Source organism: Lichenostomus cassidix, chromosome 2, assembly GCF_008360975.1.
Source record: "Lichenostomus cassidix isolate B80296 chromosome 2, HeHo_3.0, whole genome shotgun sequence".
NCBI classification, from domain to species: domain Eukaryota; kingdom Metazoa; phylum Chordata; class Aves; order Passeriformes; family Meliphagidae; genus Lichenostomus; species Lichenostomus cassidix.
Window position 1 is genome coordinate 5,699,424 of NC_139482.1, and position 16,840 is coordinate 5,716,263.

General features: G+C 41.6%; 1 protein-coding gene across 1 annotated transcript; it reads left to right on the forward strand.

Annotated features, from left to right (window-relative positions):
* The first annotated feature begins 426 nt into the window (after positions 1-426).
* NUB1 (negative regulator of ubiquitin like proteins 1) lies at positions 427-15,440 on the forward strand. Its single transcript, XM_085050214.1, has 15 exons — positions 427-664; positions 2,737-2,854; positions 2,941-3,102; positions 4,400-4,458; positions 5,023-5,093; positions 5,797-5,979; positions 8,792-8,880; positions 9,908-10,014; positions 10,870-11,056; positions 11,402-11,509; positions 11,658-11,810; positions 12,689-12,835; positions 13,112-13,207; positions 13,954-14,146; positions 14,763-15,440. The coding sequence occupies exons 2-15, from the start codon at positions 2,738-2,740 to the stop codon at positions 14,924-14,926; spliced, it is 1,836 nt and encodes a 611-aa protein (XP_084906340.1). The 5' UTR covers positions 427-664; position 2,737; the 3' UTR covers positions 14,927-15,440.
* Positions 15,441-16,840: the final 1,400 nt, after the last annotated feature.

Here is a 16,840-nt window from a genome sequence, read left to right on the forward strand (position 1 = left end):
CTGGCCCATGCTCTTGGCACCTTTCTTTAGGCACTCACACACTTTGATGAAATAAATCTCCTCAGGGACAGGACGAGAGAACAGGGCCTTAAGCTGCACCAGGGGAGCTTTCGGTTGGACATTTGGAGGCATTTCTTCACGGAAAGGAAGATTAGACACTGGAACGGGCTGCTCAGGGAGGTGGCAGAGTCCCCGTCCCTGGGGATGTTTACGGAAAGACTGGATGTGTCACTCAACGCCGTGCTCTGGTTGACATGGTGATGTTCTGCCATATGTCAGACTCCATGACCTCAGAGCTCTTTCCCAGCCTAGCTGACTCTGTGACGCCGTGATTCTGTGTTTCCTTTCTCTTTTTACCAGGCCTGCAGATCCCAAACCCCAAAGCCCACCCGACCAAAAGGAATTCCGCCCCGCCGCTCGTTGGCCGCGGACACGGCCCGGCGCTCAGCGTGAGGGCAAGGCGCGGACATGGCGGGCGGGGCGCGGCTTCACCCACGTCACGCCCGTCTCCCCGGGCCTTCCGGGCTGCCGTAGAGCCGCTCCCGAGCCTTTCCCTCGGGGACAGCGGCCCCACCCTCCCTCCCTCCCGGCAGGCAGCTCCGGCAGCACTGCGTGGGCCCCCGAGCTTCCCCCGGCGGCGGCTGTGCCGAGGCGCGGGGCGCAGGTGGGTGGCCGGGCCGGGCCGCGCTGACAGCCCGCGGTGACAGCGGGGGACTCGCGGTGCGCTGGCACGGCAGGCGCTGGATGTGCTGGAGATGCTGGATGTGCTCTGGGGAGGGAGGAGGATGCCCCGGCAGCCCGGTCCCGCAGGGATGGGGCTGCTGTCCCTGGGGCTTTGCTCTGACGCTGCTTCAGCGCTTCCCCTCCTTCAGCCGCGGGGCAGTGTGTCAGAGCCGTGCTTTCCTCCTTTTGAGGGGAAAATTGATGTGTCCTGCTTTATTATCCAACCGGTGTGACAATCCCCTCTTCCTCCCATCAACAGTTTGGCTTTTGAACCTGCTTGCTGCATCTTACGTCGTGCATCTTATTTCTCCACTTGTTTTGCCCGTATTTCTCCACTTGTTTTGCCCATATAAGGCAAACCCGGCCTTAGAGGGTGACATTTTATTTACAAAAGCTCAGTCTTCCATTCAGAGTGCTTCTTGGGAAATATCTTCGGTTGTTTGCACAAATGGGTTTTGAGTAAGTCCCTTTAAACTCAGACTGAAAGTGAAATTCAGTCAGGAGCACTTGTGGCATTTATTAGCTGATGGAAGAGGAAGTCACAAGTGTTCTTGCTATGGTTTCTCATGAAAGTTAGTAATGGTGTGATGGAATTTATTATAAGTGCTAGAAGTGTCACATATAAAATCATAGGGTTTGTGTTTGTGAAGCAGAATTTTTATTTTTTTAACGAAGGGTTTGTAAGATTCATTTTAATTGGAGACTACAATGATGTTTTCTGTTTTGATAGCTTAACTAAAAATTACTAACTTACCAGGCTATAGTATTGATAAACAGATGAATGATCAATTTATAAATGTCAGCTGGATTTACAATTCTTAGTCTTAAGCATAGATTGCAATTTCAGATTTTATCTGGGTGACCCAAAGCCATGGGTAACTTTTTTTGTTAATGTTAAATAGAATTATGGCTTTAACGTTGTATAAAAAAGAATTTTATGGTTTTGTAGTCTTCAGCATAACCTAGAAGTGGGTAAATTATGGTTACAGGCTCTTCATGAGAATTCCCTGGCATGGTTTGGGAAAGGGGTAAAGCTGCATTAATAACTACAGTGCAATGTTTTGGAAAGTGAATGTTTTTGTCACTTTCAGCTTTGTAAATGCCATGTTTTGCCTTGGCTCTAATACAATAGTAGTGACATCCTAGCAGGAAAAAGAATGTGTGGTTGTCTCTGCTAGTTTTGATAGACACAGTGCAGATTACAGCAATCCACCTGGAAGGATTGTTAAACCACGCTCTTGCCCAGCTCATCCCTCTGACTCCTGGTTAGAGGAGACTGTTGTTAGTGCAGCTTCCAGGGAATTTTTTGTATCTCACTAAAGCTGGGCTTGAGATAAGGCTGACCAATACACTTACCACATATTGGATATTTGCCTACAGTATTTTTCCCCTCAAATTGTGTTTTTCTGAGCCAAGAGCAGTTTTTGAAACTGGGGGAACTCCTTCTTGTCCTGTTTTTCTCCTGAGTGCTGTGTGCAAATAAACAAGAATGAGAGACAGAAACCACTCTGAAAGGAAAGTGAAACTGATTGATAAAGTTTCATCCCAATCTTCGTAGGGTGTTTGTTTTGCTTTTTTCCAGGGACATGCTGATTTACTCAGTTTGCTGCTTTCTCTGAGCTGAATCAGAAGTGGCAGATTGAGCAGCTCCATCCAGAGCAGGGCAGAACAACTGAATTGTCAATTTTGATGTATTGACACTTTCCGCAATTTTAGTTCACATGAGGGGATAGGAAGAGGTTTAATTTGTCTTGAAATGGCAGGCCCCTACTCCAATTCAAATTTCACCCTCTTTTCAATTACTCTTTTCCCCATTTTTTCCTCATAGTTTGGCCTCAGGTTCCCCTCCCCACCAAAATGCATGGAATGGGTTTAATACACATCTTTCATTGCAGAATTCCAAAATGTCACTCAGACTTCTTGAAAAGCAAAATATCTTACTACAGGAAAGCTGTATTAAAAGACTGCTTATTATTTTTCTTTTCCCTTCCAACTGTGCTTTTATTTTAAAAGAATGGCGCAAAAGAAGTATTTGATAGCAAAACTGACAAGCTGCTTACGAGAGGATAAAATTCAGCTATGGAAACCACCATATACAAATGAAAAAAAAGAAGCTGGTGAAGAGATGAAGGTAAATATTTTCTCTGAGTTGATGTCATACATCTTCCATGTCATACTGCTGGTATATTTTCCCAGTTTTTCTTGTTGTTTTCCTAGGAACTTGTACAAAAATATTCATCCAAGCTGAATATCAATGTGAATGATACAGAGAATATGCTTGAAGAAATACGGTGTAAAGCAATTGAGCGTGGAACAGGAAATGAGAATTTTAAAGTGACTGGGATTGCAAGACTTGATATATATCTGCCTCGTAGAAAAGTGAGTAACTGCAGAAAAGTCTGCATAAGTAGCTTTACTTTGAGCTTTTGAGTTTTAGATTTGTATCTAATGCAGATATTTCACTTCAGGTTTTTCATGTGTTTTGTATGATTGAACTGTGTTGGGTATATAAAAAATGGGAGAGGGGGAATTTTATGTTTTAGTTTCCCAGGTATATAGGAATATCATGGCAAAGGAGTATAATACTGAGGAGATGAGTAATTTTTGCCTTTGGGATTTAATGACAATCTTTCAATTAAGAAAAGTAAACTAGATTTATGTGTCTGTTTCAGTTTAATTTCTTCTGATATAACTGCTTGTATCAGCAATGAAGAACAGATGTATTTTATCAGCTATAGATTACCTAAAGTTGAGACTTTAGGTCACTTGAGTGACCTAAAAGTTGGGACTTTTAATGTCACTTGAGCTTGGAAATGGTAAGCAGGATTTTCTGTTGTGATGGCACTCACCTGTTCCCTTCATAGATTCATAGAATTACTGAGTCATGGGAACATTATGGTTGGAAAAGACCTCCAAGATCATCAAGTCCAATCTTTACCAACCACCACTTTCTTAACTGAACCATAGCACTCTGTGCAGCTTCCAGTTCTTCCTTGAGCACTTCCAGGGATGGAGATTCCAGCATCTCCCTGGGCAGCCCATTCCAAAGCTTAGCCTTTTAGAGCAGGCTCCTAAAAGCATCTCCAAGAGAGAGCTGAATTAAATTTTGCCCTTTTAAAGTCAGGTTTCAACTTCTAGTTTCACACATAAAATACTCCTGTAGTGAAAAATAATTACCTGGGATAAAGGATAGAGAGTTTTAAGTGATTGCCATGCAGTTAAAACAACCAAATAGTTTCATAATTCTTCTTTATAATGCTGCTGGGCAAATAGGGGAATGAATTAATTTAAAATTCCAGTTTATCTAATCTGGGGCCAGAGACATTAATAGGAATTAATCATAACTTAGCCAGTCACAGGTGAGTGGCATAATTGCAAAGCACAGTTTAGATTGGAAGTGCATGATTAAATTAATTAAAATTGTTTGGTTCTGAATTTAGATTTATTTAATTCTGAATATTCTGCTGTTACAATGCTTATTTTTAGCACTATATAGCAAGTACAGGGTTGGAAATTATTACTGTTATGTCCAGCCATAACCTTCTAAACATGATTGCTCTTTGAAAAAGAAATGTTATTGCAAAACAGTTAATTTAAAAATATTTAATTTAAAAGTATCTTGATATCATGCTTTTCCTTCCCTCTTTCTTTTCCCCATCCAATGTAATTACTACAGAGCAGGAAAATCCCACTGGAAACCAGTCTGTTCATCACAGGCAAGGAGCTCAGATCCCAGTAAGTGCAATCACCCTTCACACTTCTCATGAGACACCAGCCTGTCATACAGCATGTTAAATAAATACACTTTTTGTTTGCTTTAAACTTTTTCTTAGCATATATTCTCCGAACAGGATGTCCAGTGTCCCTGTAGGGCAATTCTTCATGTGAACAGCTGTGGTTTAACACATGGAAAACAGGAAAGTTGCAACTGTGGAAAAGGATAGTTCTGTGTAAATACCCAGCAAGTACCTGAGAAGGCACCAGTGATCAGTGTTCCAAATCTGTAACTAGGCTGATCTTCTGAACAGTGAACATTACCTTTTCTTTCTTTTGTGTTTTTAAGCCTAAAAAAATCAGAATCTTATCTGTCTGTTTTGCTTTTTCCCTTTCTGTGTCCCAGATTTTCCCTATATGGTACACAAAGCTCTCTGATGATGTTATTTTACTTCTAGCAGCCTTTTGTAGCAAAAATTTTAAGCCATTTATAAGCATTAATTTTTAGGTTTTATTGCTATTGCAGCAGCAATGTTGTGTAGCCTTACAAATTTATGTTCATGGATGAAATTATTTATTTCACAGGATAGCACAGGAATATGCATTACAAGAAAATGCTGTCAAAATAATCATAAATAAGAAGCAGCTTGATCTGGGTATGTATCTCTAGTTAACAGTATTTTTATGCTAATTTTCTAGTTTTCTAATTCTCAGAAGAAAAATTGCCTTGCAACTTTATTGATTTCAGAAATTTCCAAGAAATAGCAGTTACATTTGTCAGGTTCTGCTTTACAGGAAATGTAATAAATTATAATGATCAAATGTAGTAAATGTTGAAAATCCCCTTTTCAAGTGTTGAAACAGTGAAAATGCACATTTAAGAGAAACTCTAAATTTCTTCAAAACCCATATTGTATAACAGCACTTTCAAAGACTTTTGGTAATGCTTTGCACATGTTCAGCCTGTCAGACATGTTGTGGGAAGTGATGACACAGAGTTTTTTTGTTGATGGCCCTGGAATATATCAGAACCATGGAGCTGACAGAAGGAACTTCGATTCAGTTCCCAGTTCCTCTGTCCTGTACTCTTGTGGTGTATGATCCTGGGCATGTTCTTTATTCCAGTTTTTGCCTGAAGGTAAAATAACTGAAATAGATATAGTGGTACTATCTGAATGTTTTGGAAAAAAGAAGGAAAGAAACATATCAGTCACTTGAAAAGCACTTTTAAGATTCAAGTCTGATTCTACATCTTGCTGACTGTGTCAGTAATTTTCAGGAGTTTTGACTGAGTCCTTAAATCTTGCAATTCCAGTAGTTCCAGTACTTGAATTGTATTAATCACACTCTATTTTGCAGGTAAAACCCTTGAAGACCAGGGTGTAACACACAATGCAAAAGTGATGGTGCTTCAACTGGAACAGAGTGATGAGGAAACCAAAAGAAAAGTTCAGGAGGAAGAGCTTCAGTGCAAGAAAGAAAAGGAAATACGTGACAAGATGCAAAGAACTAAGAAAGGTTGGGAAATTCTAGCAGAGAGAGGTAAGTGGGCTTGTTGGGTTGGGGGGGAGGTGGGTGTTCATTAATTCTTGTGCATTATATATTATCTTCTTAGTGGGTTTTCAACGTGGAAGAGTGCCTGTACCATGGCTGAATTTCAGTTCATACTTTTTTAAGTTTCTACCTACTTGAAAACTGGATTTTAACTTGGTTGAAACTTCCTTTTCTACTCTAACCCTTCTCACACTACCAAAATGCTACAAAAAAAAAAAACTTTGGCACTCTAAGAAGGATAAATATGCATCAATTATTTAATTGGCACTTGGCAGTTAAGGGACTGATGACTAGTGAGAACAGGCTTTAAATTATTTTAGACATAAGCACAGTGGTATAATGTGTTATAAGTCATTAAACACCTTATTTTGTAGTTTACTTCAGCCGTGGCTGTGTGTAACCATGGTTTCATTGTGCTGAGCAGCTCGTTTGTCACTGTCAGCTGCAACATGCCTGTTGTGTTTCTCATTCCCTTGGATGTTGATTCCTGTCAGCAGTGGATTAAGTTAAAGGGATATAGTTCATTTAACAGTAATAACTTTTCAAAATGAGGTTGTGTTTGTGAACTGCAGTGCTAAATGGTGAGTTTTAATCACTTCCCTGTTGCATTGTTTCACAAATCCACAAGCAAGGAGCTGTGGAGCTGAGCAGGTAATGAATTCCTGCCAAACACAGAAACACCTGAACAAAGCTTCTAAGTTGGTGACAACTAGTTTCTTACCATAACACCAGATTTTGAACAAATGACAGAAGTTTTTGGTTTTTTGGACTTAAGGGGTGGTTTAGACCCCAAATTTTGGATCCTGCATAGGGTCTTTTTAAGGTTTTTGTCAGGTACAGCCAATGCCAGAGTACAGAGCAGAGTCTGCAATGGTCTCCCAGGGTGAAGGTTCTGTAAAGTGTGGGAAGGGTTTAACAACCGTTTGTTTCTCCTGAGAGAAACTGCATGGCAGAGGCTTTTAATCTCAATAAACTCCTCCTAAATTGTCTTTTGTTTACAAGAAAAGCATATTTTTCTTGTAAATCAGATGGAAGTGAAAACAAAATTGATAATTTGGTTATAATCATTAAAGATGGGGAGAAGGAAAATACTGAGCTATATTTTTTTTCATCTTTATCAACTGCTTAGTTGTACTTTTTAAACATTCTATGCTTTAGCTGATAAATCATTTCAACTGCTATGTTGTGTAAAATGTACATGTTTTGTCTTCTGCAAGAGAGCTGTTTAATAATTCATGTAACTGTTAATGTTGTATCTAAATTTCTGCATGCACAAGGTCTTTTCCACAGTGACCTTTCTAGAAGTTCTTCATGTTCATGTGGCCAGGGCCACACATGCAGCCTTTAAATGTAATTCTGATTTTTTTCGTTGTTGTTTGCTGTTTTGTTTAACAACATACCTAATGTGGTGGTTTTGATTAGCCCAAAACATCAGTAAAGTATTTTTAACATCTAGGAGAAATTTGGACCCCTCAGAAGCTGTTGTAGTAGGCCTAGAGAAGTGTCTGAGGGGTGAGGTGTGGCACAAAGATGGCTCCTGAGTGTCCTAAGTGCAAGTTCTAGAAGTTTTTACATCAAGTCCAGCAGAGCCAGTCTCTGATGGCTCTGAAAGTGATAGACATGCTACCAGCCAAGTTTGAGCTAATTAGAAGTGCTGGTTATGCCTCTGTGAAAACATACTTAAAGAAAAATCAAAACAAAGTAAATACGCAATTCTTTCACTTCTTTGTAGTTAGAAGAGAAGAAGGTAGAAGTGAAAATATGTGAGGAAAAACAGCATAGAAATTGCCAAAGTCAGTAAAGAAGTGGGGCGAAGGGGTGCTCCAGTGCTCCCAGCAACGGAGCTGAATAACTTTCTGCCTGCCGTGGTAAAAACTATGGGGGGAGCAAGAAGATTCTCCTGCAGCCCATAGAGTCCATAAAGATGCAGAAATTCACCCACAGCCCACTCCAGAAGAGCAGGTGGATGCCTAGAAAAGACTGTAAACCAGTGAAAGTCTCATCTAAGAGTTAAAACTGCACAAAGCCTTAATTGAAAAAAAAAAAGGCCTTTTCCTTGCTCCTGGCATGAAAGCAGGCTGGCCTCGGCTTGGGAGAGTCTGCACAGCACCTTATGGACAAAAAGACTCACAAAGCAGCAGGATTCGGGCGGGATGTTGCTTGTGAAATTAGACCCACGCCAAAAAAGTTCCCAGAGGACTGTCTCTCGTGAGAAAAGACCCCATAGCTAAGTAGAAAACCTCTTTTCCTGATTAAACTGACCAGAGGACCCCTCAACCTGCCCCCTGTCTGTGTTGCTAGTTTAGAAAGAGAGAAAGGGGGAGAGTGAGTGCAGAGACTGCTTCTTAAGAAAGTAGGAGTGAAAGCAGAAAAAACTGTCTGAAGAGAGAGAGAAACAAGTAGAGATAAAGAGTATTTGTAGTAAAAGAATTGTAGTGATGAGTAAATTTGGGAATCTGCTCTGTAGACTAAAAAGAGCCCCCACACCCTGCCCCCCCACCCAGCTTGTTAATTGTAAAAGAGGAAAGAAAGTAAATACTATGAGTTCATAAGAAAGAGGGGAGAGTGAACAAAATAATGTATAAAAAGTTTATTTTTGCCTGCATTTATCCTCCAATTCTGTTAAGTAATTAAATCACCTTTTTTGCAACTTAAACTTGGAGCCTAGTTGCCCTCTTTTCGTGCATCCTCCTAGCAATGTTCTGTCTCAAACCCATAACACCTACTAATATAATCTTATGGCAGCAGAGTTGCTCTGTTGAAGGTGTGTTTAAAATTTAAACTTTTTTATATCTTTCAGAAGCGTACTTGGATCCAGACTCTGTTCCATACCTAGATATAGTTAATCAAACTGGAAGGTCCATTCAGATTCCTCCTCAAGCTAAAAAAGTAGGTGAAAACATCTACAATGCTGCTAAGATGGCTCTTTAAAGCTTGATTTGTGAAATATTTAAAATGTGGGATTGAAATACAGTCAGACTTTCTGAGGATGTAAACCTGGGCCCACTAAATGTTTGTTTAATACAAATTATTTTGAAATAAGTTTGGAGTAGAACACTATAGTGGGAATACTTCATTCACCTGGAGACAACCTCTGATTGCTGATCTGATTGTAGATCTAATCTTGCACTGACCCCTGTGTGGTCCATATCTTCCTATTGGGGTTTAAGATGGGCTTTAATTTTGTGATATCCTAACACCTCTTTTAAGTTTTGGATGTCCTAGAAAGGCATGAAAGTAACTTGTTTCTTAGGCCTTATTTCCATTTGAAAACGTGATGAGTCTCTCTAAATTGGACTCTCCTAAAATAGTTTTTAGATCTTTTTTCACTGTGTCCCCTTTCAAACTTAAATTCGTTCACCATCCACAAAGTTCCACATTCTCAACTGAAAATACATTTCATTGAGTTCAAGTATTGAGTTACAGAAGGTACAGCATACCTAATGTTGTTTCTATCCAGAATTGTTATTATATTTCCATTTGTTATACCATAGCAGTATTTTCCTAATACATTCAAAATTTAATTTTCAGTCCTGAGGTTTTTCAGGAGGTGAATTTTTAGGTTTTTCAAGATAATTGTGATAGCAAAGCAAATCTAATTTGGTGCTATTGGGAAGTGTAGCACCCAGAAAAATGCTGAGCTCACTATTGAAAATTTCTCTGGGGTTGCATTCTTGAAGTAATTCTGGTGCAGCATTTCACATACCAGTAACATCCATTGCTTTAAACTAAACAATATCTGACAGCAACAGAAGGAAAGAAAAGTGTGAAGCAGTGTGAAATAGCACTGATCTTACAGAACTGATACAGTGCTATTTTTCTAGGAAGAGCAAGGACTCTGATGGCTTACCTGGATATTTCCTTTTAGCTCTTTGAGTTGGGAAGTGCAGTAAAAAGTCTCATTCTGTTTTTCTAGGCGCTCGTGCTGGCAATGGGTTATCATGAGAAGGGCAGAGCATTAATGAAGAAGAAAGAATATGAAATAGCACTGCCATATTTGTTGGATGCTGATAAACACTTCTGGTAAGAATCTTTTTGAGTCCTTGTGTCTCACTTTGCTCTCAACCCATAAAGGAACAGCACGACCTCTACCTGTGCATATAAATCAGGGCCAATTTTGCCTGGGGTTGCATCACACCCCTTCTTGCAGATGGGAAACAGCAGATAAAGCTCTGACTTGCAGTGACAGGTGGCTTCATGTAGAACAGCTGAAACAGATACTGCCACTGGGCAAGTTAATCTTTCATAACAACATAAACAGAAACTGTCAATATGCATGTACCAGGTTATAAATTGCATTAGCTTGAGAGACAGTTATGGATATTCATTTGCAGTTGCTCCTGTGAAGTAATAATTTCTTGTAAAAGGTGGAGCAGATAGCTGAGGTCAGTAACCATACCAGGGCTTCTGCAAGTAAATTAGTTTCCTATCAGCTGTCAGAGCCCTAAATTGCTCTTTTGAGATCCCAAAAGTAATGCTGTCCATGTCTGTTTCTCATCTGTGTGTGTGTGCAAGGAGACTGACACAGTACTCAGCACGTTCATGAGCACTGAGGCAGTTTCTCAGTCCTCCCAAAGATTACTCAGGGTTTAACTCCATTTTACTTTTAGAGGTGCCATCTTAAACAGTAGCCATAGCTCATATGGTAACGTTTTAAGATGGAGAGTTGGGTGTGTCCTGTGGGTCAGTGAATGGGATGGGAGATCAGCACTTGATTCCTGTTCCCCTGGCATCAGTTTGCTGCCTCAGATATGAAGAGTACTTTTTCCAACATGAGTGTGCAACTTCTAACGTGTTGTCTTATGAGTGTTAAAAAGTGTGTGTGAGAAAGAAATAAACAACTGTCTCCCAGAAAAAAAAAATTGTTTTATTTTCCAGTGAGTGTAGCACAGAACTGCTGAACACTGTTGACAATTATGCAGTGCTGCAGCTGGATATAGTGTGGTGCTACTTCCGTCTGGAGCAGCTGGACTGCCTGGATGATGCAGAGAAAAAGCTGTCCACAGCACAGAGATGCTTCCAGAGGTGCTATGGGGAAAACCACGAAAGGCTTATTGACATCAAAGTATGCTGGGTTTGATTTAATTCTTTTTTCACATGTATCCTGTTACCGTTCAGAGTTTACAAAACTGGCTTCTAGAAGTTTAAAGTTTTCTTGTGTATCATTAGCCTGTCATCAGGTTCTGTAATTGTCAGCATAGGGAAGACATTGGGCCTGACAAAAAGGTCATGGCAAATGTGTGTTTATATGCACAGACATCATCAGGGGTTTAGGTGTGATGCTTTAGCTGCACACTGTCACAAACCACTGACTGTGTCTCTCTAAATGTGTTCTGTTGATACTGAACTGATGTTCCACCACATGCTTCTACCCACATGGTTCCCCTTCCTTCTTTAAACAATTCCTTAGGGAAGCTATGGTCGAGAGAAGGTTTTATTTCTACGGCTTTACCTCCTTCAAGGGATTGGGCACTACCACAGTGGCAGAGAAAAGGAGGCTGCGGAGTACATTCAGAAGGTAAGAAACCTTTAGCGAAAACTCCGGAGTCATTCACTCCAGCCCCTGAGTTTGGGTTCCATCTTTGCTTACTCAGAGAAACAGGGAGGCATTTTTTGTTTGGATGTTAGCAGTATAAGTATTGTGATTTTGTTCTTTCCATGTGCAGGCATCTTTTTTATATGGAGAGCTGTCCATAGATCCTGATAAAGTGCATCGCCTGTCACTGCTGGGATTCTCTGAACAGGAAGCTCGCCTTGCCCTGCGAGCATGCCATGGGAATGTGGAGCATGCTGCCAATCTGATCACCAACAGGAGGGAGGTAGGAGCAGAGAAAGCATTAAATCACAGATCATCTGAGTTGGGATGCCCATGAGATGTGTGTTGTGTGGCCAGAGCAGCATGGGGCTAAATTAAGGACTTGGGTTATCCCACGTCGGCACTGTTGGTATAGCTGACAGTTTGAGGTGTTGGCACAAGTTTGAAACCAAAACTTAATGGATTAACAAGGGAAGCTCTGTCTTAAAGCAGATGGGATGGGAGTGACAAAGATCTGTGGTTGTACCACAGAGGCACATGGGAAGGCTTTGCACCAGTGTTTGCCACTCTGCAGTGTTCTGTATGGGAACAAACCACCAGGACCAAGCTGTCACTGCGACGCTTGGCTGCCCCCTATTGTGGCTTTGTACTTGGAAAATCCAGGAGGGAAAAAACGGTATTTTTGTGCTAGAGTGAAGATAGTGCTGTCCAGATCTGAAGTGATGTTTGGTAAGCTGAGGAGGCACTTCTAGACTTGAGACAGTGAAGTGTGGACAGAAAAGCCAACTGGCTGAGGGGAAGGCTGAACAGAACTCCTTGGCTCCCTGCCTGGTTCTGACTGTCTGTCCTTGGCAAGTCTTGTCTGTGGGCCCATCTGCCAAACGGGCTTGTCACTTACCACACAGGGCCTGGAATAGCTGTGATGGCACCAGATCCGATCTGCAGAGCGGAAGTGTGGAGACAGGGCTGGCTCATGGAAATGCAGCTTTATTTAGGAACGAGTGTCTGGCAGCACAGTCTGTATTTACAAAAAAAAAAAAAAAAGCCTTTTCCTCAAGAGATTCAAACTTGAAGCAAAAAATCCAGAAACCCTACGTGCACAAGCTGTGTGTTAAAGCATTCCCATGCACAGTGAGCTTTGCAATGCCTGTGTTGTTGCAGGAAAAGGCACAGATCAGGAGGGAGGAGAGAGCTAAAAGGCGGCGGCGACTGGAAAACATCAATACCCTGAAAAGTATGGGCTATCCAGAGAGAGCTGCTCAAGTAGCCCTTCAAAATACACATGGAAACCTGGACCAAGCCTTTAAGGTAAATGATTTTTCAGTAGAAGTAGTGTTGTACAAAAGAAATTTGGTTGATTTTTTACTGTTTAGTAGATTCTTATTTTCTGTAGTCTATATTTTTTAGTTCATAGCTACCTTTTCTGAGCTGTAATGACTGAATTTGCACTTTCTGACCCAATAAATCAGATGTCATTTAAGTTGGCTGAGGTTTGCTTATATCAACCACTGGGCTACATACACAACCATGACGAGGACTGTTGTAGCTCTGTAGCTCTATTCTGATCTCTCTGTTTTATTGCAGTTTATTCTTGACAATCCCGAGTTACTATTGGAAGATGATGATGATGATTCTGTGGGCATGGACCAGTTTCAGGTTTCCCAAGAAAGTATTGAGCAAGTAAGCTAGACCACTTGCTTTCTTTTGAGTTGGTTGTCTTTTTTATGAATTGTGCTTGCAAAGACAGCAGATCTTCCTTAAACAAAGCTGTTCAAGTATTCTTTGACCCATATCAGTCAGGCTGTCACAATTCCAGGGTCTGGCATCCACTCTTCATGGTGAAGTCACTCAGGCTAACATGTAATTTTTGTGTACTTCCTGCCCATTGCACCACCCTGCCATGTGTGGATGTGGAGGGGAAGTATGTCCAGAGTAATGCTCTGTCCCAAAAAAGACAGCAAATCAGAAATTTATTCAAGTCTCTAAACTCTGCAGTGCACAAGGGAAAGAGTTGGAACATGTATTTCTCATGACAGGCTGTCTGACAAGCTCCTCAGTAGTTGGTGTGGCTGTGTAATTGATGTCAGGCAAGAAAACTGTATTGCCTAGGAAAAGTAAACCATGAACCGACCCCCCGATACACTGAAGTGCTTTGAAGTTTCCTTTTGAAAACAGAAGAAGAATTGGGCTGCTACTAGACAAGAGGCTGTTGATCCTGTTCAACATCCCCATGGCTTTAATAGGTCACTGCCCTGTTGTTAACTGTTCCAGTAAACCAGAGTCAGTGTCCTGGAATTCCTGGCATGCAGCACTTTTCTCTGTGTGAGAGAATGACTGTCCGATGCAGAGTCAGATTCCTGTCAGACCCTGCTGTTGAATGAGCTTGGATTTCTCCAGATTTTCTTTATTTTTCCCCCTTCCTGCAGCTGGTGTACATGGGTTTCAGCCGTGAGTCAGCAGAGCAAGCTTTAAAGGTCTTCAAAGGGAATATCCACGTGGCTTCCCAAACCCTTGCTCATTATGGGGGAGTTCTTCCCCCCTGCCTGCTGCTCTCCTCAGAAGGGTCCAGTCCATCAGAGGAATCCACTTCTTCCAAGGACCTGCTCACAGAGTCTGCAGGTGAGAATGTTGCATCCAGCAGGGGGGAAATGGGAAACCAAGGCTGTTCTTCTAGACTTGTTTCCTACAAAGCTTTTGTCGGAAATAGTTAAGCAATATCTGCTGAAATAGTGAAATTCCCCAGGCTGCTTTTATTGGGAACACAGTTACAGAAAGGCAGCTGTTGTCCCAGGTGAGCTGCAGCCCCTGCAGTGACAGCCACACAGAGAGCAGAGGGGACAGGTGTCAGCTGCAGGCAGGTGCAGCCCAGAAAAAAAGGTGACATTCAGGATGTCCTAGGCAGGGCTAAGAATTTATTTAATTTATTCCAAATCTGTGCTCTGCAGGTGGCTGACCTGCCTCTGTACCCCTTCCTTGTGTCCCTTAACCATAATCAATACTTTCCATTTAACAAAGAAGAAGCTTGCACATATTTTTTCTCTCATTATTTGACAGAGCTTAAGTGATCCCTGTTGTATAACTAAAGGCTTTCCTACCCCATGTTTAAATAATAAGGAAAAATTGCCATCCTGTCCTGTCCTTTGCAGAATAATTTTAAGAGGTAAATAATGCTGTTGAAACAGGGAAGGTACCAACTTTCAAAGGTGAATTCACTGCTGCTGCTTTTTATTGGAAGGTTCCTCTAGTTCACCAACAGATGAAGACATGGAGACTGATGCAGTCAATGAAATCCTAGAGGATATTCCTGAACATGAAGAGGATTATCTGGATTTAACACTCGAGGAAGAAGAACAGATCATTCATGAATACTTATCCTATATGCAAGTACCACAGCACTAAATCCCATTAAATCTACTTCAGTTATATGTATTTACCTTGTTAAATTGAGTTTGGATTATAAATGCACCTTCAGTTTATCTCTAAGGGCCTTGAATTCAGTTAAACTATAGTTGGAATACTTAATTCCTGCTTATTTGTAACTCTGCTTAAAGCCTACGTTTGTGATTTACATTGTAATTTACTGTCATAGAAAAATAGAAACATTTATTTTCAGAAGAAAATTTAATAGAACTAAACTATATTTTTTATTGTGAAATAAGTTAATTCACTTACTAAAGAGGCATTTCTATACCATTTTAAAATACCAGCTTTAAAAGAAAAACGTGAGTTTGTACATCAGAAACCTTAGCTTATGAGGCTGTAGAGGTATATCAGCTTTCCAACTTTTCTTCTGAAAGATTTCTAAGAGACGTTAATGTATCTGTTGTGCATGGGTTTATACCGTGTTCTGCTTGTCCTTCCTGGAGGTGTTAGACAGGCAATAAAGGTAACTCTGTGCTGCTTCTGCCTTTGGTGAGAGACCTCTGTGCTTTGTTAAAATAGTGGGAACTACCTGGGCAGGGCTCTGTCCTGGAGCTGGGGGAGTGATATGCCGGAATTTCCTTCTATAACTAAATGACCACTTTCCCCAAGCAGCTCTGTTTAACCTCTGCAGGTGTGTGGCTTAAGGCTGATGGATTTCCTGGGGATTATAGGATTTTCTGCAGTCAGCTGTTGAACAGAGGTTGGTTCAAGCACTGTCTCGGTAGTTGTGTCCAAGCTCCAGCGTTCTGAAGAAGCATTTGTGGGTTTCTCTGGTTTTATAGCATCCCATTTCCTGCCGTGCAAGCAGGGAACAGACATTCCCCTGCCTGGCAGCTTTGCTTGGATGTGGTTTATTCGCTTTCCATGACTCCACGCTCTCGGCAGAGGGAGCCCAGGCCCCGTCTGGAGCCGCTGGGAACAGGGAAGCAGCCGCGCTCTCCACTTCCAGCCAGAACATCAGCCTTCCGTGTGGTGACACTGTATCCTTACCCGGCACTTTCCTGCCGGGAAATGAGGGCTTGAACTGTTGAGGCACTGCAGGGAGCAGCGCTCTGGCCTGCGGAATGACTGCTCAGCTCCAGCGCAGGGACTGAACGTTCTGCAGCACTGGATTGGGTTTTATTCTGATTGCCTCAGCCAAGCACAGCAAAAAGCAGGCAGTGATTACACTGTTAAGGAATTATTTGTATTTCATTCTTCTGTATCAAGGCAAGTGTTGTAAAAATTGAGTGGCTTTGTATCTCTACCCTGAAGGTTGAAGGATTTCCAAAGCCAGCAGTATGAGCTTCTGAGGGAAAATCAGCCCCAGCACCCGTAATATCCTGTTTCTTTACAGGCCAGCACTGAGGAACCCCTGGACAAAATGCAGATCAAAACCAGAACAGATAAAAGGATTTAAAACTGAAAACATACAAGTCATGGATGTAGTTTTAACAAGAAGTAGGTGGAAACACGAATTTACTCAATTTACTCCTTCCTTCCCAAACCTCCTGGCACCCTGGCATTGCCTGCCAGCCCCTGGGCATGCTCTGAAGACAGCAGTTCTCCTCTTTGAAGTGGCTTGCGCAGCAAACTGGCAGCGCCAACTTCAGAAGGGAAGGTTTGTCCTTGGGGAATTTAAAATTAGCATCATAACATGCAGTGCTTGTCAGAGCAGCCATTCATCAATGATGTAACTCTGCCAGAGCAGTTGTAAGTGATCAGCAGGGCAGGAGGCATTGGCTGAAAGCTGTAAGTTAATTTTGACCATGCATTTGGAGGCACTGTGATATGTTTAGCAACAGGCACAAGTGGTAATGACTCATTAATTCCACTCTTTGAGATCTCTCTCTGCTGATTGCATGTGCAGCTGCTGTATGCCCAGATAGGCTCTTGTGTCTCATGTACTGC